The sequence below is a fragment of the Loa loa genome (genome assembly GCF_000183805.2).
Source record: "Loa loa unplaced genomic scaffold supercont3.208, whole genome shotgun sequence".
NCBI lineage: Eukaryota > Metazoa > Nematoda > Chromadorea > Rhabditida > Onchocercidae > Loa > Loa loa.
Genome location: NW_018108388.1, coordinates 56,828 through 79,748, shown reverse-complemented (window position 1 = coordinate 79,748; position 22,921 = coordinate 56,828). Strand labels below are relative to the sequence as shown.

The 22,921-nt window shown below is 34.1% G+C and overlaps 5 protein-coding genes across 6 annotated transcripts in view; 1 reads left to right on the top strand and 4 right to left on the bottom strand.

The window, feature by feature from the left end:
* Positions 1–2,723: 2,723 nt before the first annotated feature.
* On the top strand, positions 2,724–6,107 carry LOAG_04741 (the record flags this gene model as incomplete). Of its 2 annotated transcripts, XM_020446670.1 has the most annotated exons (7): positions 2,724–2,853; positions 3,002–3,073; positions 3,383–3,570; positions 3,656–3,714; positions 3,933–4,296; positions 4,590–5,356; positions 5,882–6,059. In XM_020446670.1, the coding sequence occupies exons 2-7, from the start codon at positions 3,058–3,060 to the stop codon at positions 6,057–6,059; spliced, it is 1,572 nt and encodes a 523-aa protein (XP_020303018.1). In that variant the 5' UTR covers positions 2,724–2,853; positions 3,002–3,057. The 2 variants fall into 2 exon arrangements, with proteins under 2 accessions (XP_020303018.1, XP_003140326.2); XM_003140278.2 differs by lacking the exons at positions 2,724–2,853; positions 3,002–3,073 and having other exon boundaries at positions 3,297–3,570; positions 5,882–6,107.
* A 1,159-nt stretch (positions 6,108–7,266) lies between these two features.
* Positions 7,267–8,987, bottom strand: LOAG_18156 (zinc knuckle family protein; the record flags this gene model as incomplete). The annotated part of the gene is made up of 4 exons (XM_020450822.1): positions 7,267–7,413; positions 7,691–8,080; positions 8,194–8,323; positions 8,458–8,987. The coding sequence occupies 4 exons, from the start codon at positions 8,985–8,987 to the stop codon at positions 7,267–7,269; spliced, it is 1,197 nt and encodes a 398-aa protein (XP_020305458.1).
* A 17-nt stretch (positions 8,988–9,004) lies between these two features.
* LOAG_18155 (zinc knuckle family protein) lies at positions 9,005–13,363 on the bottom strand (the record flags this gene model as incomplete). Its single annotated transcript, XM_020450821.1, has 11 exons — positions 13,078–13,363; positions 12,341–12,536; positions 12,127–12,190; positions 11,851–12,056; positions 11,088–11,425; positions 10,936–11,006; positions 10,750–10,835; positions 10,390–10,598; positions 9,957–10,247; positions 9,687–9,852; positions 9,005–9,592 (listed from the first exon to the last, which is right to left on the bottom strand). Exons 1-11 carry the CDS (start codon positions 13,212–13,214, stop codon positions 9,005–9,007), a joined length of 2,352 nt encoding a protein of 783 aa, XP_020305457.1. The 5' UTR covers positions 13,215–13,363.
* Positions 13,364–14,797: 1,434 nt separating this feature from the next.
* Positions 14,798–16,931, bottom strand: LOAG_18154 (hypothetical protein). Its single transcript, XM_020450820.1, has 5 exons — positions 16,795–16,931; positions 16,272–16,408; positions 15,940–16,012; positions 15,746–15,825; positions 14,798–15,257 (listed from the first exon to the last, which is right to left on the bottom strand). The coding sequence occupies exons 1-5, from the start codon at positions 16,912–16,914 to the stop codon at positions 15,062–15,064; spliced, it is 606 nt and encodes a 201-aa protein (XP_020305456.1). The 5' UTR covers positions 16,915–16,931; the 3' UTR covers positions 14,798–15,061.
* A 2,702-nt stretch (positions 16,932–19,633) lies between these two features.
* LOAG_18153 (hypothetical protein) overlaps positions 19,634–22,921 on the bottom strand; it is a 6,554-nt gene continuing 3,266 nt past the window's right edge. The window contains exons 3-6 of the mRNA XM_020450819.1: positions 22,034–22,116; positions 21,652–21,779; positions 20,258–20,418; positions 19,634–20,027 (exon numbers count right to left, since the gene is read on the bottom strand). Coding sequence (XP_020305455.1) covers positions 19,941–20,027; positions 20,258–20,418; positions 21,652–21,779; positions 22,034–22,116 — 459 coding nt within the window. The 3' untranslated portion in view covers positions 19,634–19,940. The remainder of the gene's footprint in view (positions 20,028–20,257; positions 20,419–21,651; positions 21,780–22,033; positions 22,117–22,921) is intronic.

Sequence of the window (22,921 nt, the reverse complement as noted above, 5' to 3'; positions counted from 1 at the left end):
CTCGTCGATATCGCGACAAAATGTTTGCGGACAAATGAAATATGCAGTCTGAATCCTTGGAAATTTTATGCGTTTTAAGTGCGAAATTATGCGTATTGAAACATATAATGCAGTTTCAAATTACGAAACCAAACATTTGAATTCCATTAAAAACTAAGCTCACTGAACTTAGGATTAAGTAGGAAAGGTTAACCGAAGTGAACCAAAATTTAAAATATTTTAATCCGATATATTCATATTGCTATATGAAAGAAAATATTTTGCAAATAACAAATTCTCTTCTTTTGAAATACAACATATCAAATAAACAAATTAATGAGCAAGCCATTATGAGTAAACAAATCAGTTTTAATTGGTAAGCAAAACATCGACACAGCTACATTTCGGATAAATGTACTATCAACAATTATGGAATAGTTAAAATTAAGTCAATATGATTTCGGTGAAATGTATTGTATTTTAAAAAATCATTTTATTACTGTGCACGATGTAAGTAAACAAGCAAACAGACACATGAATTAAATAATTGATATAATAAGTGTAATAACAAATAGGATGGATCATTGAACTGATTAATTAACATCGAGAATGAACAAATAATATAATACTACCAAGAAATTTCTTCATAACCTAAATGTTTAAATACGTAAAATAAAAAGTTGTAAACACGCAAATATTAACAAACTGATGGTGTGGGAAGACTTGACGTATTTTGGGCCCAATAAAAAATGAATAGCGACGTAATTCAAGCGTTAATGCCGGCATAATTCTATGTTATGGAATAATGAGGAAGGAAGAACACATGGTATCTTAGAATCCAAAGGAAAAGAGTATTCGTGTCTACGTGTTATTAGATCCATGTTTACATAATCTGTGTTCACAAATTCGTGTTCACACGACACGTACGCCAGATTAGTCGCACGTAGTTTACGGACTACATGTTACACATATACACATATACACGTTTACACGTTTACACGTTCACATTTACGACGTCCATGAATTGCGACTGTTGCACAGAACGTGAACAATGGCGGGAGCAGAGAGGTAGAGGAAAGTCACGCCCCCAGATTAGGCTCCACCCATTTGTGGCGAAATGCTAAGCATGCTCGTCACAGCGACAGTGTTCTATAACAACAGCTGAATTCTCATTTGTCTCGATGTCTGGCTCCCTCATACATTCTCCCCATCTTTTCATATCCATCTTTATTATCGATTATTGTGAATACCTTTTTTCTTTTCTTTTGCTTCCATTGCAGTTCTCCTCTTTTCTCATGCACTTCCGTTTTCTCCCGTCTTCTATGCTATACTCTTCCATTTGCTTTTCTCTCCTGCAATACATTCTCCTCTCCTCTCGTTTTCCATTTCTCATGATAGAAAGAGGAGAGAGAGAGGGAGAGACGAAGAATTTTCATTGGTTCTTTTGTCTTTTCATTCTTCTCTCTTTGCTTGTGCGTGTTTGATTCGTGGCGAATTTCATAAATGACGCGGTGTGAAATTAGGTCGGTTTGGTACCATAGTGAAAAGAGGAGGGATCGTTGCGTGTCTCACGTGTCATGAGTGACGTGACGTGATTTATGTCACCTTGTCTCTGTGTACACAGAAAGGACACTGCTGGAAATTCAACACCAAACAATTTGAGAATAAATAGTTTCGAAGTTTGAGAATAAAGTTAGCTTTTAGTACAGTTACGTTTGTTGATTTGTAATCACTTTAGGAATTTATACAAAACGGAGTGACAATTATTCCGAGAATTCACGTAAGATACACACGTAGCTCGTGTGTAAAATTTACGTATGATGGTCGAAGCATTACATGTATGTGTGTGTATGTGTTGCATGTGTCTGCATATGTATGTGTGTATGTATGCGTGTGTGTTCCTGTGTGGTGTGTGTGTATGTGTTAGAACAGGAACTTTTCGCGTTTCTGTTCGATGCTCTTAATTATGGTAAAGTGGTTAGATTATGGATCGGATTAATCTCTCCTACTTTGGATGCATATGGCATTTATTCAGCATGACTTATGTAAAGATTGGCTGAGTGCTAATCGTTGTTAGCACAGCTACCGCTTTATTATTTGTCTGAGATTACAGTAGTTTCAGCAACCTCTGTGAAGAATTTTGAAGTTGAGATAGACTTCTGATATTTAAACGAGCTTTAGAAGAGTAAATAATTTTTAGTGATATTAGAAAGTCAAAATAGTTCTCTAAAATACGGAAAGTGGACACCATAAAATTATCATATTAACATGATATTAATAGATGTGAGGAGAAGAGCTTACACTTCAGTACTGGAGCATTTTGGATTATACCATCGAAAAAAAAGCGAAATTATCATAGACTGGAGCATAATGTTTTTTTCCATCTGTTAAGTATGCAAATTTGTAGCTTTAATGAAAGTCCTGGTTTTTATATGTGAAGTATTTAAAAAAGCTATTAGTAGTTATGCGAAATTAGCGGAAAATACAAGGCCCACGATTAGTAATAGTAGTGAAAGGGGTATTCCATACAAAGCAGCTATTGTAAGGGGGATGGAAGAGTAGTTTGGAATTTGAACTTGAAATTGACCAGTCTGAAATAAACGAGTTAAGCGTTCTGACTGCTTAGGTTTTCCAATTAGCATATCACGGATGATTTGTTGGATGATACGGCAGATCAGTTACATACATAGTTCCCTCCTTTCCCTGATTACCGGGATATCGAGGTTTTCATACGACACAAATTTTTGTTGCGAACATTCCCTCTTTGCAACTGAATTTCCCTTAGGACCTGAAACGGGTACTACAAAAATACCTTAGCTGAATCCAAAATTTGGAAATATTCTTCTTGTTCTATTGCCTCACATTATAAAAATGGTACGTGTTACTTTTAGTTCGAAATGCTGTTATCTTTCATCTTCATTTAGATATATCCTTTATTCATTTACATGAATACTTATCGCACTAGCGATAACGGGACGTTCCAATTAATAGTGGCAAGAATAATACCCTTACTTTTTTTCAGACTACAAGCAAGCGAGATTTGGTGGTGTTTGAAGTGAAAACAAACAGTGCCAGAGAATGTCATCGAGTGGAAGTCTACTTTTTTAATTAAATTGGAGTTTTTAATTAAATTAGGATTTATTTGAAAATGTATTCGTGACTGGACAGATTTGAGAATTTAAATGTCTCTATTATCAAAAAGTCATTCGGGACTTCTGTAATCAACTTTTTGAATACGAATTCGTAATAAAGTCAAAGATCAACTGTTGAACAACTGTTGCATCATCACTGATGAATCTATTTAAAATGTTCATCTTAAATTTAATTTTTTCAAAACTATATTGTCAATAACTAAGCATTTATAATTTTTTCATAGGTTAAACATTTATAGCTTTTCTTGCAGATGATACTAATCAAGGAAAGGAGAAAGCTTTGGATGAGGAATTCGGCGAAGATAGTGTGGCCGTGCGATTGATTGAAGATTATTTGGAGGGAAAGATAACATCACTGATTGATTTAAGTCAACTGTTAAAAGACGAAGCTGGTTTGATTATTTCAAAATCGACTCTTGCTAGACGACTGAAGGGTAAGGTATGCTGTTTTACCACAGTTACTAATTTTGAAAAAAAGTTGGTGGTTTCTCGTCTTATACATGATGATTTTTTCTATTTTTCAGGTTAATGTTAAAGTACGTCGTAAACGAGGTTATCATCAACGACGGGCTGGAGCAGACGAGTAAGACATTTCCTTTTTTCAAAAATTCAGTTTTGGTAATTGTGGAAACTTATTAGTCTTTCTCCGTTAAGGTTTGGAAAAAAGTCTGCAGCGTCACTGAATAAATTAAGCGAATTGAGTGTTCGACGGTTATTCTTGTCATAGATCTATTTCTACAACACAGTGATGGAAATTTTAAACTTAAATGAAAATTGTAAATATCAAAATATATATTTCAGACTTGATGATGAGGAAGCATACACCTACAGTTACTCTTTGTCAAGAAATTTAAATGAAACAATCGTCACAGTTCCAATTGACGATGAAAATGTCCGACAGTATGCATTGGTTCGGGTTGCAGGCGATGGTAGAAAACGCTACTATCGGTGCAATCAATGCCTCAAATTTCGTCGAAATGACAAAAGTGCACCTCAAGCATATCTGATTATGGAAAATGGTCGTATTGTGGGTACCAAACATCATCGACACCATCCTGACTGCAAACCAACCAAACGAATTGAAGCAACTACAACCAGTTTGGATCGTGCAAATCGAAAAGACATACGTATAGGTCTTAAAACACCGAAAGCAGCATACGCTGAGGTATTCATCACTTTCCTGATCATAGTAACTGCTAATCATCTCTGTGTTGCTCTCAGGATACGATTTAAGCATCATTTGATATGCTTCATATAATGCGGTTGGGTTTTATGAAAAACAATTCCGATATTGTAAAATTTCTTTAGGTTTCTCTTCTCTCCACTGAAAAAGAGAATTAACCATAATAGCATTATTTCTGACAAGTTAATAACTATATGATAGCACTATTTCTAAAGAGCAAATGGAGTTATAGTCGAAATAAAAAACATTCCTATACAACAAGGGGTCATTTTCAGGGTTTCTATCGAGCAATTGATCTTGCGTCCACGGAAGGTTCTTCAAGTAATAAATTACCGAAAATTTATCCATCGTGGAGTCGTGTACGCAAATCATACTTCCGACAGAATCGTTTGGGTAGAATTGATCGAGCAAAAAGTTTATCAGCAGATGGTTCACTTCGTCGTGGACAACGTCATCCGGATGAAGTGAACGGTCCTGTACTGTACACATATGGCGAAGATGCTGATGGTCAATACGTTGTATTTGAGAGTGAGGAAATACCTGAAGGTTACGAGCCCGTACCTGTCGAAGAGCTGGAGGCTGAGGCTGAAGGTGTTGAACTTGATGGAAGCTGGACTGTTAGTGCAAAGGAAGAGAACCTGAAAAGCGATTTACATGGTGTATGGAAAAGGGGTGATGAACTAGAACAGAAACGCTTACACGAAACTATTGAAAATGAACAAGAAGCTGAGGAGCTTGATCTCTTACAAGCAGCTTCTGGCGAAGAACCATCAATGAAGAAGGCTCGAACGGAGAACAATGAGACGGAGGAACCTCAAGAATCCGTGGAAACTACCGGAGAGTGTATAAATGAGAATACATCAATGATTCACGAATATGTCCATAACAAACCGCTACTCGACTTAGCTGATTACACTACAAAAGAAGAAAGACGACGAATTTCACAGAATTTAATTGATGAAATTCGTTCCAGTGCCAACTTCAAACGTGTTAAGCCAGCGAGAGGTTCTACATCGGAATTAGACGATGAATGTAATAGCTGGTATGTTCAGTCAATTTTCATCTTTTGTTCTTTATTTTGCGTATTTTCTTATGTTCACTCCATTTTCTTTTCTTTTGTATTTTGTTTTCTCTGGATTTTATTCCATTTTTCTTTCTGCCTATATTTTTCAAATTTCACGAGATTTTGATATTTCTACCAGTAGTTTCATTGGATCAAAATTTGCTTTCCGTTACAGATAAAAATTGAATAATTTTCAAAGTATTAGGGAACGACAGAAATCTTTATTTTCTAGAGATTTCAGTTACCTGTCTTTACGAGAAAGTAATAATAGGTTCAGCATCATAATTGAATAAATCTGCATGCTTGGGCGAAATAATAAGGATATGTTGTCGATATTGACTACAGAAGCAGATAATTCCATCGAATTATGTACTGAATAAATAATGAAATGTTAGGGACAAGGGATAAGCTGATATAATTGTGTGGATTTTTAGTAAAGATTGTTCTGTTGAAGTTTTATGTGCAGGACTTGGAAACTTGAAAAAGTTTCAAAATTCATTTTAGGTGCTATATGCCGTGCAATGCGGATGGTGAAATCATGGTTTACTCATCGGATAAAGTACACTTAATTGAAAATTTGGATGGAGAGATGGAAATTGCCTACGATCCTGATGTGGAGGTGAGCGAAATTGTCAAAAATCTGAAGCCATATGGAATTTTATCAACGGATTATATTTTGTGAAAGCTTTGATTTCGTAACAATTCGTTTGTTTCTGCCTTTTTTTTTCCCCCCCCCCCGCCCCCTCCCCCCATTCATCTCTATGAGGGTCGGAATACTGCAGGGTATCTGGGTTTTGTTTTGATTTACATCATGCCATGATTCCAAGAAAATCCCCTTTGCGCGTTTTATTTTATAGTTGCCCATTTAATTTGTTGTAAACTTCACTTGTACTTTTGTAATATTTGGTGTGATTCGTGTGATTCATAGATGTTCTCTGATTTATAAACCTTGCAGTGCTATTGTTCATAGATATAATACTGTAAAATTTACAGTAATATCATAACACTGGCAATTTTTATAGTATTTATTTAAAAAACGCTATGGATTCCTGAATGATTCTTGCTTTCCGCTATTTGTTGCACTGAAAGTTATTTCCTTTAGTACAAGTTCCTTTCGCAAGATATCATACTCTTTTTTGAATGATGAATTTTGTAAATCTCGACTAATTTCTTGAAATTCACTGAGTTAATTGGCAGCCATTTTTTATTGCACCATAAAGACGATTGTTTTTTTGCTCAGAAGATTTTTGGATAATAAAGCAGTTTTTATCTCAAATATAACAACAAAAACAACAGCTACAATTAAAGAATACATATTACTTTGTGAGTGATGCATCTCCAATTATATACTGGATAATAAGTAAAGGATGGTACCGTACAGCGTTTTCGAGATTACTGATCCGTTTGAAGGCAAACGACAAAGAGAAATATACTTCATTTCTAGAAATATGAACTTGAACAAACAAAAAGATTTCCCGCAATAAACTAGAGATTGGTAAGTTTGGGATTTCATCAACATGAAGAACAATTGTAATGGACTTGGTGGGATTATTTGACCATTTCAGTATTTGAACAGCATGAAATAGGACATAATGATGTCGGCAAAATTTTGGAATTAGTGGAGATTCAGAAATATTTAGCTAGAAACTTGTATAAAAACTGAAATGACAATGTAGATTATTTACAGAAATACAGCTCATATAAGAATGAACTGAAATTTCATTGAAATCAATGTCAGGTATTAAGTTGCTTGATATTACGAATAAGATTTGATAAATTCGAATTTAAGATTGCCCGCCTATTTGGTTTACCTATACAGTTTCTTTCTTTGTACTACATGTATACATATATATATATAGAGAGAGAGAGAGAGAGACAGAAGGAGAGTTCTATATCATTTTACTCCCGGTCTTCTTTTTAGATGATCGATCGGCAGCTTTACGCTCGCTTTCCGATAACAGAATCATTTTTATCTTTTGGCGTGCGTTGAAATGCGGTATCGCGCCTTCGAAAATGTTTTCTCGCGTCACTCGTTTCTACAAAAAAAGTACGATCAATCTTTAGTTTTAATCAGTGCTCATTAATTAGAGTTACTCATTTTGCGGAGAGTCAACAGATGCTTTAGTCAAGTGCAAATGATTTCGTTAGTTTCAAGAAAACGTTAAAAATTTTACAGCATTGAACAGAGCCTTTCTTTTCCTTTTTCGTCTTCCCTATCTCCACTATAGACTATCTTGAAATGGGAAAAATCTCATCGAGTACTATTGCGACACTTGGTTTGCGAAATACCACTCATACTGAATAAAAACTGACCTCACCCCCCGACTGCAATTCCACGGTCAAATTTGGCATATTATAATTGCTGGAAGTCGGTATCGCTTCAACTTTCCGTTCCAACTCCTTCTCGATTGAAACTTTAATTTCATCCAGTAGTTTTTGATCGGATGCTCCATGTCCTTCAGTACCATCAATAGAGTCCACAGCTTTCGATGTCCGTGAATTCAAGCCTGCTTTTTTCTGACTTAGCAACAGTGGATCAGTTTCATTCCGCACCACTGTATCAACTTCATTGACTTCAACAACTTTCTTCACATCAGATATTTCCGATAAGAATTTTTGATCTGACTTACTGGAATCACTACGCTGTTCATCATGACTACCATAGCTCCTTAGACGTGGTCGCTTATGATCAGAACGACTAGCCTGAAACATGAATTGGAAATTTTCGCATTTGAACGCACAAGTTTCGAATGTTCTTCAACTCCAGGTGCAAAATTTGAAAATGATAAAACTGATAACTATAAATAAACACTTACATCACTTTTACGTTTCTCACCATGTTCCTTACGTCTTGATTCTTTCGTGGGTTCCGGCTCAACTTTCTCAGCATTCTCACATCGCTTTGCTTCTCTTTCACCTTTTGTCTTTCCTTCCTTGTTGTCCCACCTTAAATCTCCGACATGGATTCGGAAAAATGACAAAAAACCAACAAATTTCAGTAAATTCGTGCAATCAAATTTCGGGGGAAAACCGGCAGAAAATATATATGAGAAACCAAAGAAATGTCTTAGTGTTCCTACCTCTTGCTTGTCATCTTCTCGTCTTTCCTGTCATTTTTTCGAAACTTGTCACCTTCTTTTCTCGAATCCTTCTCTTCATTCCTTCTGGTTTCCTTTTCATCATTCTTCTTTTTAGTAACTCGAGAATCATCTTTCAATTCATCCCGTTTACGACTTGAATCACGTTTATGTCTCCGATCTTTCTCATGTTTAGGACGTTCTCTCATGTTCTTTCGCTCATTATTCGTCGGGAGACTTGAATTATCACCACTTCGCCCTTCTTTTCCATTACTTTTGCTTCCGTTTCCACAGCTCCCCTGTCCTTCTCTTGGTTTACTTTCCTTCATCGCCTTCTCTTCAAATTTTTGCATCACTACTCCGGAATTTGTCACTTCTACAGGCTTTGACGCAGCAGCCTTTTTCGCTTCATGCACAGTTGTCTTACTGTCAGCGGTCATTTCATTTTCATGATCATTATCAATCATTCCACTAACAACGCTGCTCATTTCATATTCGCTCTCTTTATTCTCTACACTTTCAACATCATTCATTTGTCCGGCTTCTCTTTCTAGTCGTCGCCTTCGACGCTCTTCACGTCGTTTTCCTTTTCTTGCTTTCGCTGTTCTTTTTCTTCTTTACTACGCTTATGCTTTTTATGCTTCTTACGTCCAGTTTCATCATCTTCCGGTCCATCTTCTTCATGTCTTCGATGTTTCCTCTTTTTCTTTCTGTGTTTTTTCTTTTCACTTCTATCCTTTTCTTCTGCTATCACTTCGGCAATAATATTGCCAGTTTCTTTTTCATCATCCAATCCTTCATTTTCATTTTCAGCTTCTGCTCCGGAACCATCATCATGATTAGTTCGGAAACCCAATACAACACTTTCGGCTGCTGTTCCATCCGGCAAAGCTTCATCTACTGTACCATTTTCTTTTTCCACATTATTTTCAACATCACCAACGTCATTTTCAGTTCCTTTATTTTCGATCTGTGGAGTAGTTTCCTTTTTAGGTTCCTCATCTACAACTATTACTTTTAGGTCAACGGCATCGACATCTTTCTCCTCTTGCACTTTGAATGTACTTCCTTGTCTTCCCTCCGTTGCATTTTCTACCTCTTTCGATTCTTTTTCTTGGCGTCGCTTGTATTTATCCTTCTAAAAAAAAAGAAATTCGTAGAGAACTGTGAAATCACATTTTCGCAAAACTAGTATTCATAAATGTTTCGAAAAAATTAATGTTGAGACAAACTTTTTGTCGTCTTTCTCCTCTGTCACTATCCTCCTTTGCTCTCCGTTCACGATCTTCTCGACGTATCCTTTCATCACCATCCCTTCCTCGTCTACGTTCCTCAGTTCGCTCCTTTCGGTCGTTTTCTCGTTCTCTACTCTCATTTCTTCGTCGATTTTGTAGTGATCTAAAAAAGGCGATTTTTTTTTGAATATAATTTGAAAACATTCATTTCAACAAACAGAAAATATGCAAGAAAAATATTAAGAAAGCCTCAGGATTCAACTATACCTCGGTGAATGTCTTCTACTTCGTTCTTCCAAATATGTTCTCGATGACCGATAACTCGGGACTGGCCCATTATTGAAAGAATTATAACTCGCCGTCTGGCTTGTTTGATTTAATGTATACTGTGATGAGTAGTTGTTTAGAAGAGATGGAATACGATGATGAATAAGAGATGCCCCTGGCAAGCCGATAGCCGCAGAACCTGATGTATGCTGATAAAGATTAAAAGATGACGGTAGATTATCGCGATGGTAACGTGTGCTCGCATATGAACTACGAAACGGTGATCGCGAGCTGAAATAATTCATATTTGATAATATTTGAATTTGTCGACAAATTAGAAACAAGTTTCTTAGCAGTTCAAATTTCATATACGCCCAGAACATCTTGACAAGACAAAAATTACAAAAGAGAAATTTCTTTTATAAAAACTTACTCTCTCCTTCTGGAAGAATGCTTTTCACGACCATCGTTACGTCTTTTATCGCGATGTGATCGATTCCGATCCCGAGAGGATGATCTCGATCGAGATCGTGACAATTCACTTGATGATTCGGAAGATGTGCTACTGCTTGAATATGAGGTACTACGTGTAGAGCGGCGGCGTCGACGTGAAGACGGTGCAGCGGCTCTTTGGCGGCTTTCCTATAAAAACTGTGGTTAACAGAAAAAAACCAAACTTTCTGAAAACAGTCCCTCGAAAATAGAAAAACCAACAATGAGTTTACAAGTTGGTATTTTGTACAAGTTAGTAACTTCCTAGAAAGAGTAGAAGTGGATGAGATAAAATGATTACTTTATCTTTTCGTTCCAGATATTCATCCCAAGCATCCTTGATAGGTGGTGGGGCTGGAACACGTGGGAAGATAACTGCTGACAGTCCTGAAAAGCCACAATGTTTAACAGCCACTTTTTTTTTACATCTTTCCGTCATTCAAATTTATTGCCTAAAGCAAAAACACAAGTGCTGATCAACATATACCTGGTGGTGGTGGCTGCACACCTGGTGGAAGCAAAAGCGGAGATGCAGTTAAATGCGCGGCACTTATACTTCTGGAAAAAAATCAATGTTTTGAACTCGTAAAATGTTTGATACAAATCCATGTTCCGGATTGAAAGGATACACAATAGTACCTGGCAGTATGTGTTCCTGATGCAATAGATTCTGTTGATGAACTAGTAGTAACATGTATTGGCTGAGTTGGTGGAAGTATGGTTGGGTAACCGGGAGGTGGTTGATGAACATTTACCGGCAAAGGAAGAGGTGGTGGAGCGACGGATAATTGTTGTACATTTGGAACTACAACAGTAGGCGCAATAAGTTTTGATTGACTTGGTGCTGGTGCTATTCCAGGGGCTGGCATGACGACATTCCCAGGAAATTGTTTTATGGCCATTTGAGATTGCAGAGTGGCAGGAATTGCGACATTCGTACTGGGTTGAATGATGTATGTTGGTGGTGAAGTTTGGATCTGCAAAATAAAACACATTAATGTACAATTTGATTTCTAACGTATCTACTTCATTTTCAATTTGTAGCATCACGGTATTTATATTATGCAACATTTTGATGGGAATCTCGAATTTCCTGAAGCAAATTGACAACTATCTATACAACGACGATATATTTCAAAACACAATCACGTGAAGCACAATTCAAGCAAATAATGCATCACAAAATTTCGAGATGATGAATGTGAATAAAAGTAACACATATCATGTAGTTTCAAAATTCCAAATGATGTAGGGGAAACAACAGACGCTCGACTACGATTGTTTCATAGGCAGGATTACAACTTGCTGAATGTTATCATACTTTATTAGAAACCAACGATCTATTTAAAAACCGTCCTCCATTCAAAAAATTTAAGTCCTACAAGATACAGAACGAATAAACCTGTGATTGTGGCGGAGGAGTAGCCGCTGCCTCTTGTTGTTGTTGTTGTTGTTGTTGTTGTTGCTGTTGTTGCTGTTGCTGCTGTTGTTGTTGTTGCGGTTGATGAATTACAATTGCAGGTTGAACTTGCTGCGGACGACCACTCAAGCCAATACGCACGCGTGAAACCGACTGAACCGGCTGATCGTCAACACGTGGTGAATTATCTAAATTTATTTCTTTAATAAACCATTATTATGACATTCATGTTGCGTTATTCTCAAAAACACCACTCACTTGTGCTCTCAAATGCTACATTATGAACTGCGCCATGTTTGAATGCTTCAGCAGCTTGTCGCATCTGAAAATTCGAGATAGCTGTTCAGTTCGAATTAATAAAACATATAGTAATGACAATATAGTTAAATCTTCTACCTCCGTCCCTAAGTTCCAAATAAAATCTGAACACAGTTAACATAAATCTGAAAATTCGATTTAACTTGGTTTGAACCTTTAAATTCGGCACCAGTTTATCGGCAGATACAGCAGTTTGGAAGCAATTTGTTCCAGGACATTTTGCGTTCGGTGTTTCAAGTAAACGTTGCTGTAAGCAATCCGCACAGAAGCTATCACCGCAACAAGTTGTTAAGACGGCATCACGCAAAAGTTGTGAACATATTGGGCACTTTAACTCCGGCGGTATTTCCCTGGAATTTTTGAAGATGCTACCAAAGTTATTCGAGCAATGCAAACTAATCCACAGTTTACTTTAATTGAGGTTTTGGATTTTCAGAGCAAATGAAGAAAAACCTATTATCAAATTATACTTTTAAAAATTAGGAATAAAAAAGATGGCGATCTGCTTAGTTACAAAATTAAGGACAAAATCCAGGTGGAACAAAACAGATGAAATGAAATTAGTAATTCTATGAAGCTGACTAACTGTAACAACCAAATGATTAACTGGCTTATAAAGTGTCCATTTTTTTGGTAGTGGTTACCATATTAAGCACCCTATCTATTAATGTGGGCACCAAAAAGAATTAAAGTATGCCAGGCAATAATGAAGTTGGAAATGAGAACCGATATTTAATTTCATCCCTTCCCACCAAACGATAATCGAATAAGATGAGCAGTATATCTCCTAGAATCCTTCTAGAAAACTAGAACGGTTGGATTTTGTCCCAGTAAGCTCATATACATTGGTTTGTTATGGAACCGATTTAAGTCCAAAATTTGGCAAGATACCGTATCTCAGGTTCCAGTTTAGCAACTTCAGGCTTTTTTTGGCGTGCTTTCCAGTGCATTATTGGCACAACATACTTCCCCGATGGATGCAACATTGCTAGCGGATCATCCGATGTTGTTTCCATCAACTCATCCATGGTTATACCCGTTGTGCGACGTGTATTCAACTAAAAAAAAGGCAGGGGAACTTATTTAACATGGAAGGGAAATCGCTGTAACAATAAATCAAATGACTTACCATATGTTTAGAAATACCTGAAATGGTGACACATATGTACAACCTGAAAGGGCAACAAATTAAGAAACTCGAGATCTGAAACAATGTAATAATTTTATAAATCCTACTACTCCCTAGTCGTAGTTTGGAATCAGTTCGCTTAAATTACTGAAAAGTTCGGGAATCAACTTGCTTTTGGAGTTGAAAAAACAGGCTTGGACTCAAGTATTACATTTAAATTTGAATTTATCTAGATTTCTGCTCTCAAACGCCCAACTCAACTTTTCCATTAACTTCGGATTTTTCCGATATTTCATTGCAACTGCATCCTAATTATAGGAAATTATATCTTTTATTCTATTATGACTAACGAACAAAGATCGGAGATGTAGCAGCCTTCCAACAAATAATAAACATGTCAGTGGAGCAATAATGTAAAATGTTAGTTACTGTGGAATTTCAATGTGTGATATCAAATTTTATGCGTCATAAAATTCTTTTACTCCATATACGTTTCGATTTTACTAGAACGTTCTTTTCATTTTTTGGTAAAACCTAAATCTGATGCTTAAATTCGAAACGTTCATGAAATCAAAGAAAAGAATGTTATTGCACAAAAAGTGATAACGCACATACATTTAAAAAGTATCCAACTTGTGCATTTGTCCAACGACTTACAGAATGTTAAACGAAGGAAATTATAAATGTACAAACGAAATGCACGTTTTTTTCACATCATAATAAACTGCGGATCTCTATCTAATATGATAAACCTAAAGGATCTGTATCGACCATTCATATCTCCACACACCTCATCAAATCTTTCCACTTTAGACATTCTGAATGCTACAAGAATGCCACAGCCTTCCCATTTAATAAAAAACAAAAATAACTGTTGAAAACGATGATCAACTCCGAGTTTGATAACGCCGTTTCCCACTGGAAACCGTGTAATATTTTGCCCTTCCTGATCATTTACCATTCCCATTCAAAAAATCCTACTCTATCAATGATTTAAATCATGCAAATGAAGCAAATTTTCGGTTAAGCTTACAACAGACTATTTTCAAAACTAGCACATCACTGCATTCTCGATGTTTCTTCCACAGTGTCTCCTTTCCGTAACGTAGACCTTTATCCATTATCGTATCATCGGAGATTCTTCCATTTTCAATTTATATTGTGAAACAAACTTTGTTTTCTCGAAACGAGAATACTAATGCTTATGAAGGGAGGAAAAGAAAATAAGCGAAGAATATAGTACAATTTATCTCTTTTATCGGTGGTAAACAAAACTTACTCGAAAAAATGAAATACACCGAGAGAGACTGAGAGATCATTTAAATTATATAATTACAATTCCAAGTTCATCAGAATCACCAAGAAAAATAAATTTAGTGCTTAAAAAGTGTTGAAGCAAACATTATTGATCGTAATTTACTTTCCGATGTCTAAAATGACAATGATTTTTGCTTTATCAATCTTCATCCTAATCGACATTTTCCTTAATCTCTCTCGGAAATGATTTGTCTGCCTACCCTTCTCCATCCCTTCACCATTCAATGACAAGAACTGTTACAGTTTCACTGCTGTTTACAAAGAAACGAATGAAAACGAAAATTCGACACTGGAAAACATCAACTCATAGAAGAGTGATAACGATTAACCCATGGAAAATATGTAATAATAATTATTAACGAATGATATACCCGTACTAGAAAATTGAAGTATGCAGGAAAAAAAATAATCAAAATTATGCCATTTAAATCAATGAACAAATGTGTACATGTGAAACAGTAAATCTTTCCTGTGTATATTAAATGATAGAACGTAAAAGTGTAAATATAGAATGACCGTTACCATTGGACAATTTTTGTACCAGTGTCCTGACTGTGAGCATCGATTGCATACGTAAGTTGGTGGCGGCGGACCAGACATTATCGAAGATGTCTTCTTTTGAAAGCTGGAAAAAATTTATCCTTCATTTGGTGCATAAAAATTTCTGCCCACTCTGTCCTCACCCCTTTTATGTTTTCTCATCATATCTTGTTTTCTCAGATGTTTCAGATTCAGTTAGATCACGCGAGATATGTCTAAAAACATCTTACATAATGATGACGTTCACATTCTAAAGAAATCTGATATCGTTATTTACAGACTTATAAAAGAACCCCAAATAAAAGTCATAACAAATGCTATTGTAGATATGAGAAAAACAAAGACTTCTAGAATGAGAAAAAGAAAGATTTCTGGGAATTCAGGGTATATTTATATCAATATCTTGTGTCACGCGACAATATTACAGAGTACAAAATCATTTAGTGCATAGAATTTCTGTGCTCTAAAAGTACATTTAAATATAAAAATAAGGCTTTCACCCAACTATTTTTTATCAAATTGAACCACGAAGCTACACATTAATAGAGATTACAAGAACAACTAATCACTTACTTTGAAGGCAAATATTTGTATGTAGACACTTCTTTTATATGTGCCAAACGCTCTTCTTCCGTCATTTTGTCGAATTCTTCCTGAAGAAGATTATTGATGCCACATAACAACACGATTTGAAAAATCTTAATAAATTCATAAAATTGTCAACTCGATGTTATTCGAAAATAAAAACACGGAAAGCTTATACTTACTGAATCAATATGCCCAACAACGGATGTTTCAGCTGGAGTAGGCTTCGTCACAATCCCTGAATTTGTGGTATCCCTGGGAAAAGATTTTGAGCCATTAATTCTTCCATATTGACAAAGGAATGTAACTAATGAATAATTAAAGGAAAATTAACTGAAAATCACACAATGTTCCCTGAATTTGTGGTATCCCTGGGAAAAGATTTTGAGCCATTAATTCTTCCATATTGACAAAGGAATGTAACTAATGAATAATTAAAGGAAAATTAACTGAAAATCACACAATGTATGGAGGAAAGAACTTCTTTCAAGTCGAACTTAAGTAATAAACTTACTGCACTTTTGGAAGTTTTGCTGCATTATCACGTGGTATTCGCTGAACGATTACCGATGAATTTCGCGGAATTAACTCATCACCCGTGTATTGTCGCTTTGTATGGGCGTTTGTTAACACCAAATCGAAGGATTCTGCCTAAAAATTCAGTTAAATTAGAAAATATGTCTGCTAAAACATCTCCGAAAACTCCCCACCAAAATATTTCTGCAACTCGTCTCCCAAGTTACATACATCTGACAGCATGTGTGATCACAAAAATTAGTGACAATAATGCATCCCCATTACATGATTTCGAGCGTAGTGACAGTAATATCCTTGCTCTCTTCAATCATAAACACTTGTCTGCATTTTATAAATACTAATACCACTACTATACTGTTGTTTAACTTAAAGGTTAAACTAGAAATTGAATACCATACATTCATTATTGAAGAGAATCCTCCATACGTTCCCTTTTTAGTTAAATTTTGCCGAATTTTGCAATCCCTACTAGGTGAGTGAAAAAATAACGGATTCCCCACCTTGATATTTTCCTTTTCACATATTTCCTTCTTCAGATCAGTGACCGATATATGCAAACCATCAAATACTAATGTTTTGTATTCGAGTGTTGCTTTGAATTTGTAATGTATCGATGACATCGATAACCTAGAAATAGCAGAAAAACCCGGTAAAGAATACAAGAAATCAAAATGACATCATTCCGTCAACAGTGAGACTAAACCATTTCGGCACATTCATATGAAACCTATGATAGGCACATTATTGACGTCTTATCGAGCGCTTGAACCGAATTAAATTAGGAAAAACGGTAGTTCCGAACATTTCACGTAAAATGAAAGAACCAACCCAAAAAAAAAATCCCTCCACCGCAGGTTATGATCGCCAGCATCCCCTACATTAGCGGACACATTTATCGATTACCAATCCTATATTTCACAATCCCCACTGTGAAAACTGCCTGGATCAGGTATGCAAACAAGAAGTAGCCGATTTCATCGTGTTTTCGGGGATTTGATTTAATTCAGGATTAAATGTTTGTTTTATGATTGTTAAGATTTTCATGTGTATTTCTCTAGAAGTGAAAATTCATGAGTTTGAAGAGTAGGACGCTGTCGATGAATATTTTGAAACTGATCAGATTTTGAGAATTAACTGAATTACAGATTGCATGTAAGAGTTGCTAAGATTTGAAAAATAACTCATAAACAGAGACTGAGTAATGCAAATCTTTCACTTTGAAATTTTACTTTTCTTGATTTTGATTTTGTAAAAAATTACTACTAGAAATCGCGAAAAGTAGAGATATGAAACATAATCGATATACAATATATCGATAGAAGTGTTTATATGATAACGTTTGATAAATATGGTTATGACATCCGGAATTCTGGATTTACAGACAACCATATTCGATTGACGAAATCTTGTAGATAGTATTCGAAGCACAATAAGGCTGATGTTTGGAAGATGCTAGAAATTACGAAACTGCTGATTGACGATGTGAAATTCGTTTACAGGTAGCCGATGAAGAAATGTAACATTGTGTAGTATGGTGAAAGTTACACGTGTCAAATGACACACTGACTAATTTAGGATACGCTGCAATTAGTTTAGAAGATTGTTTTATTATTGAGGGAGTTTAGGAAGCCGGGATGAAGAACTGGTATTGCATTATCTCTAATTATTTTTGTGTGTTTTGTACAAGTTATTCTGTGAAAGTTTCATTGCAGTGTTACTTTATGTTACGTCCTCATTTCGTATATATAAATGACCTGTAATAAATTCTCTTTTCTTTTCTCCAATTTCTCAATTAATTTGATTCTTTACCAAGATCAGAAATAAATTTGGTGGCGAAGTGCTGTGTCAGTTGTCAGTGATCAATCAATCTGAGAACGTCCTGATAAGTCAGGTTTGTTAGAAATTAGTATTTTTTTTTCTTAATAGTGCATACAAAAGAAAGAATAACAAGAATGGTTGACTGTGAAGAGAAATTTGTTTTTTTTTTTCTTCACGGCTTTCATATAGGTTTTCTCGACGATTGCTTCTCATAAAATCATTTTCTATCAGATGTCAGATAAATATAAATATCACAATTGATATCTTTTCGTATCATTTCAGGATAATAGACATTAAATACGATGATAACAGACGTACAATTGGCAATATTTTCGAACTTAGTCGGTGTTTCCGTTTTCGCTCTTATCATCCTTTTTCATTATGTTGCAGTGAACAATCCGAAACGCAGTAAGGAACATTGAACATCCCTGATGATGATAATGCTATTATTATATTATTATAAAGTAGTTGTTAAGGAATCATACTAACGTGATATTTCCATCCATTTTTTATCATATATCACTTCACTTTCAACTTATCATTCTATTTCCGTAGATTTGTTCCAAGCTAGGTGAATTTTAAGTTTGGACTTGTCCTTAGGCCAGTTATTTTCACTCCAATTGATTTCAGTGAGCATGTAGCCAAATAATTGTTTCCATCCAGTAATCAGTTAAACTCACCCAATTGTGCGCTATAGTTTTATTGTCTATTAGGGTTTTGTCAACCAGTAAATCATTGTTGACGTCTGATAATGAAATAAATCGCCATCATTATCCTGTACAGGAATCAATTTAGCCTCATTATCTGATGTTTAAATGAGTGATTCAACGATATTATTCGGTATTGAACAAACTCGTTGCAAACTTTTAGTTGCTTTTTCATCAACTTATTGATTTCTCTCTGCATTTTTGGAAAATGATTCCACATTATCTTTTCTGCGGTTGCTGCGGTTTTTATATTCGGTGATATATCAGTATTATTAGGCTCCTTTAATAAAACGTTCCCGCCATGTCTTTGACATGCATCAATACATGCACATTTCAATATCCGTGGAGATCCACATTCGAATCTTGTCTTTGAAACTCTGTTGAAGTTCAAAGTATTTTGATAGCATGTTTGCTTAGATGCAGTTCTTCTTCATTTCTTAAGCTACTAAATTCCCAGTCTTCCGTTCTAGACATTATAGCAGAGAATTGTTGGCTATGTTACCACTCAGATGAGGGGTAAGGTGAAATTTTTGATTCCTTATCATTGTGAAATATTTGACATCCTTCTCTAAAGTCGTGCTAAATATGATAATATTTTTTGGATTATATGGTTAAATTTAACGGATATTATAATCTGTTTGGGTGATACAATGTATGTTAATGTGAGTTGTTCGGATTCCGTCAAATCACATTAAACTTTGACCTTTCATAATTGAGCCTGTTTCACTGATTTGATTTCTTTGCTAAACCATTTTTCAGCAAAGAAGGATATAAAATTTTTATAATGAAATACAAATAAACTATTAATGAAAAGTCGTGCAAATATATGTTAAGTCAGGCATAATGACAAGTAAACAATGAGATCAACTAACAAGTAAAATCTTTGGGAGGGAAGGGGTTTCCAATATTCCGTTTCCATTCTATCTTTTTCTTCTCTTAAATTTTTTTTTTTTTTTTTGTTTCCTAACAGACGGATATTTGCGCCCATATGAAATTTCCAATCGATGTTGTTTTCTCTGTCTACCTTTCTTCGTATTTGTCCATATTGTCCATATTTGTCCCATAAGTCTTTGATCATAGTTGAGATAAGTATGGGAAATAGTAAGTCTTCATGATGTCGTTTACAATTCACGATGGCTATTCTGACCGGCAGCATGATCGGCTAATAGAAGTACAGTATTGTAAATATGTTTCAATTGTTCTTTTATCTGGAAAATTAATTGAATTAAAACTTTGAAATAAAAATTTATTAAGGAAAAAAAGTGGGAAATTTTAGGATGACGAAAAAACAAAACGAAAATAATAAATCAAATAAAAGTTTTAATTTAATATTAAAATTTGCAACTCTTAACAATGGAAAATAAGTTGCCTTTAAAAGTAAATAAGTTAAATTACTTTAAGTTATTAACTTTTTTATAAATACTAGTACAAAACTTACAGATTTATAAAAGAGACAATTTGATGGATTTTCATCCTCACCACCAGGACAATCAGTAACATCGTCGCAAAGCTGTTCGGATGTTATGCAAACATCATAATGATGTGTGCTTCGTGTTGGACATAACATTTGTTGATGGCCATGCCTTGAGATACCACAGCCTGAAATTTAGCATAAATTATAGTTTAATATTAATTAAACAATTTGTTAAGCATAATAAATCGTTGCTAAAACCAAGAAATATCGTCTTTTTCTACTTTTTAAATATTTTTTTTCCTTTTTTCTTTTTGAAATTTTCTTTGTCTTTTTTTTAAAATAATCTTTTTAAATAAATTTTACCATTAGTTGGTTCATTTTACTCTAAATATAGCAACAAATTGTTCAAAATTTCAATAGGTTTCTTTTATTTTTATTTTCTTTTTTTGTTTTTCAAATTTCATGCTAACAGTTAGATTAATCCAAAATTTTGAAATATTTAAATTAAAATATTTTATAGAAATTTTTTCTCTTGCTACCAATGAATAAAATTTTAAATTTGGATAAAATTGATGTCAAATTTCAAATTATTATTGTCGTTGAAGATTTTTGTGATAAGATCATAATATATATTATATGATGGTATTGCTAGAGGTCATATGATGCGTAAGAAATGAAATTTAACTGATTGTAGTGATTGATAAAATATTATTTATATCAGTTACGTGCTTTTCTGTTATGTCTAGACATGTATTATTATTATTTATCATTTAATTTCTTATCAAATTTGTACACATATATTGATGTACACTTATAGGGAAAGGAATTTACTGATATCGTTATTGATAAGTTGTTTTATAGATACTAAAAGCTTATCACTAAAATATTTTCGTTTTTATTTTTGCTTTTTTTTTCTTTTAAAGCAGATTTTATTTACTTACACTTGACATCATTATGCAATATAATGTCAAACATATGCTGATTGTGTTGAATAATTTAGACAATTTTCAACAACTAATTAATATAACGCTAATTAACAAAAGCCAAGCTAATTGATCAATCAATAAGTAATTAGCAAAAGTTGAATCTTAATTGCTATTCCTAATAAATAAATTGTGAAACTAATAGTAATAGTTTGAAGATTTAAATTATCGATTATTCAGTTTTTTTTTCGTTTATTTACCTGGAAAGGATAAGTTAAGAACTAAATTATTAGTAATATCAGTTTCCAAAGATTATTTAAAAGGAGAAAAAAAAAGCAGAAAACGATCGTTATCCTGATAGTAAGTTAAAGTTTTTGATAAAATAAAGTGATTTAATTTGAATAAACTAATTTGATCAAAACAACAACGTGATAATGATAACGATCGTGATAATGATAACGATCATGATAACACATTCTAATTACAGATAGATACCTTTTCGTCTTTTGCGCTGCCTAAAATGTCGTGTCCTATGAATGATTGATGGACGATCAGCTTGCATGAGCCTTTCTTCATCCTCAAAATCGTCATCAAACTGATCTACATCTGCTTCATTCATCATCCTACAATTTAGAAATAAGTTTATATAAGATACAAATTCCTGTGAGTTAGCAAATTTGAAATTACAATTAAGTTAATGTCAGATTATAGCTCAGAAATTACCCATACCTTATTTTGGTACAATCCCAGGTTACCTGGTAGCTTTTGGAAAAACAGGTTGATTCAAAATCTTGTCCATTTATTTATCAACTCATACAAACTTACCTTTCTTTTCTTTTTTTTAACCAATAAACTTCAAAGTACCATTGTTTCATACCTGATATCGGCTTTAACATTTAGTATGGCAGCTTCTGATGACTCGCCTCGTCGTCCGTATAAGGCATCCCGATGAAGGTGATGCTGAAAATTTTTATTTTTATTTAAAATTTAAAACATAACTCGTTGTTTCATCCGGAAATGTTCCATCCGGAAAAGGATAATTCAACAAAATTTCTTTCATCTTCTGCAAACGTTATTTTCAAGGTCAAAGCACAAATAGTTTGTCTGAAAACTTTTGGAAAAAAAATAAGACTGGAAATTAGAAAGGAAAAAAAAAAATTAGCAACAGGAAAGGAAAAATATAAACACTTAAAAGTTAAAGAGAATGATATTTACTGCAACATTAATTTTAATTAATTTAATTAACTTATAACGCGATCAATAGGCATTTAATTAATGTGTGTAATTCAATTAGACAACAAATTCTTTCACGTATGAAAATTTTTAAGTTTTAAAAAAGTAATTTTTTTCTTTTTTCTGAAATTCAATCTTCAAATCTTGAATTTAAATGTGTTAAACAAAGAAATTGATAATAAATTTTGATGCTTTTCAAGGATTTCTTATAATTTGTTACAAAATAAATTTCAAAGAAATTTAATTTTTTCAAATTCAATTTTTTAATTATCGAATTTTGTAATCAGTAAAATTCGTGAAAATCTGTAAAATGTATTCCATAAAATGCAAAATGTGATCGAAAAAAAAATCATTTCATTGATTTATACGAATTTTGCATCAAAGGATCTGGTTAATTAATGAAATTAATAGGATTAATTATCCACATATAAATCAAAAAAACAGGTAATCATATAATTAATTTATTGATGATGTCATTTGCTTTTTTTTTCTTTTAAAAACGATAAATGATGCCAATTTAGGAGTAAATTTT

What these genes read in the sequence shown, in the direction of transcription:
- LOAG_18154 (XM_020450820.1), bottom strand. Translation starts at nt 16,914, where the DNA reads ATGTCATCGATACATTACAAATTCAAAGCAACACTCGAATACAAAACA. An exon ending in GCAAAACTTCCAAAAGTGCA is followed by an intron (nt 16,013 to 16,271) that starts GTAAGTTTATTA and finishes ATCTTTTCCCAG; the next exon opens with GGATACCACAAATTCAGGGA. An exon ending in TACAAATATTTGCCTTCAAA is followed by an intron (nt 15,258 to 15,745) that starts GTAAGTGATTAG and finishes AATTTTTTCCAG; the next exon opens with CTTTCAAAAGAAGACATCTT.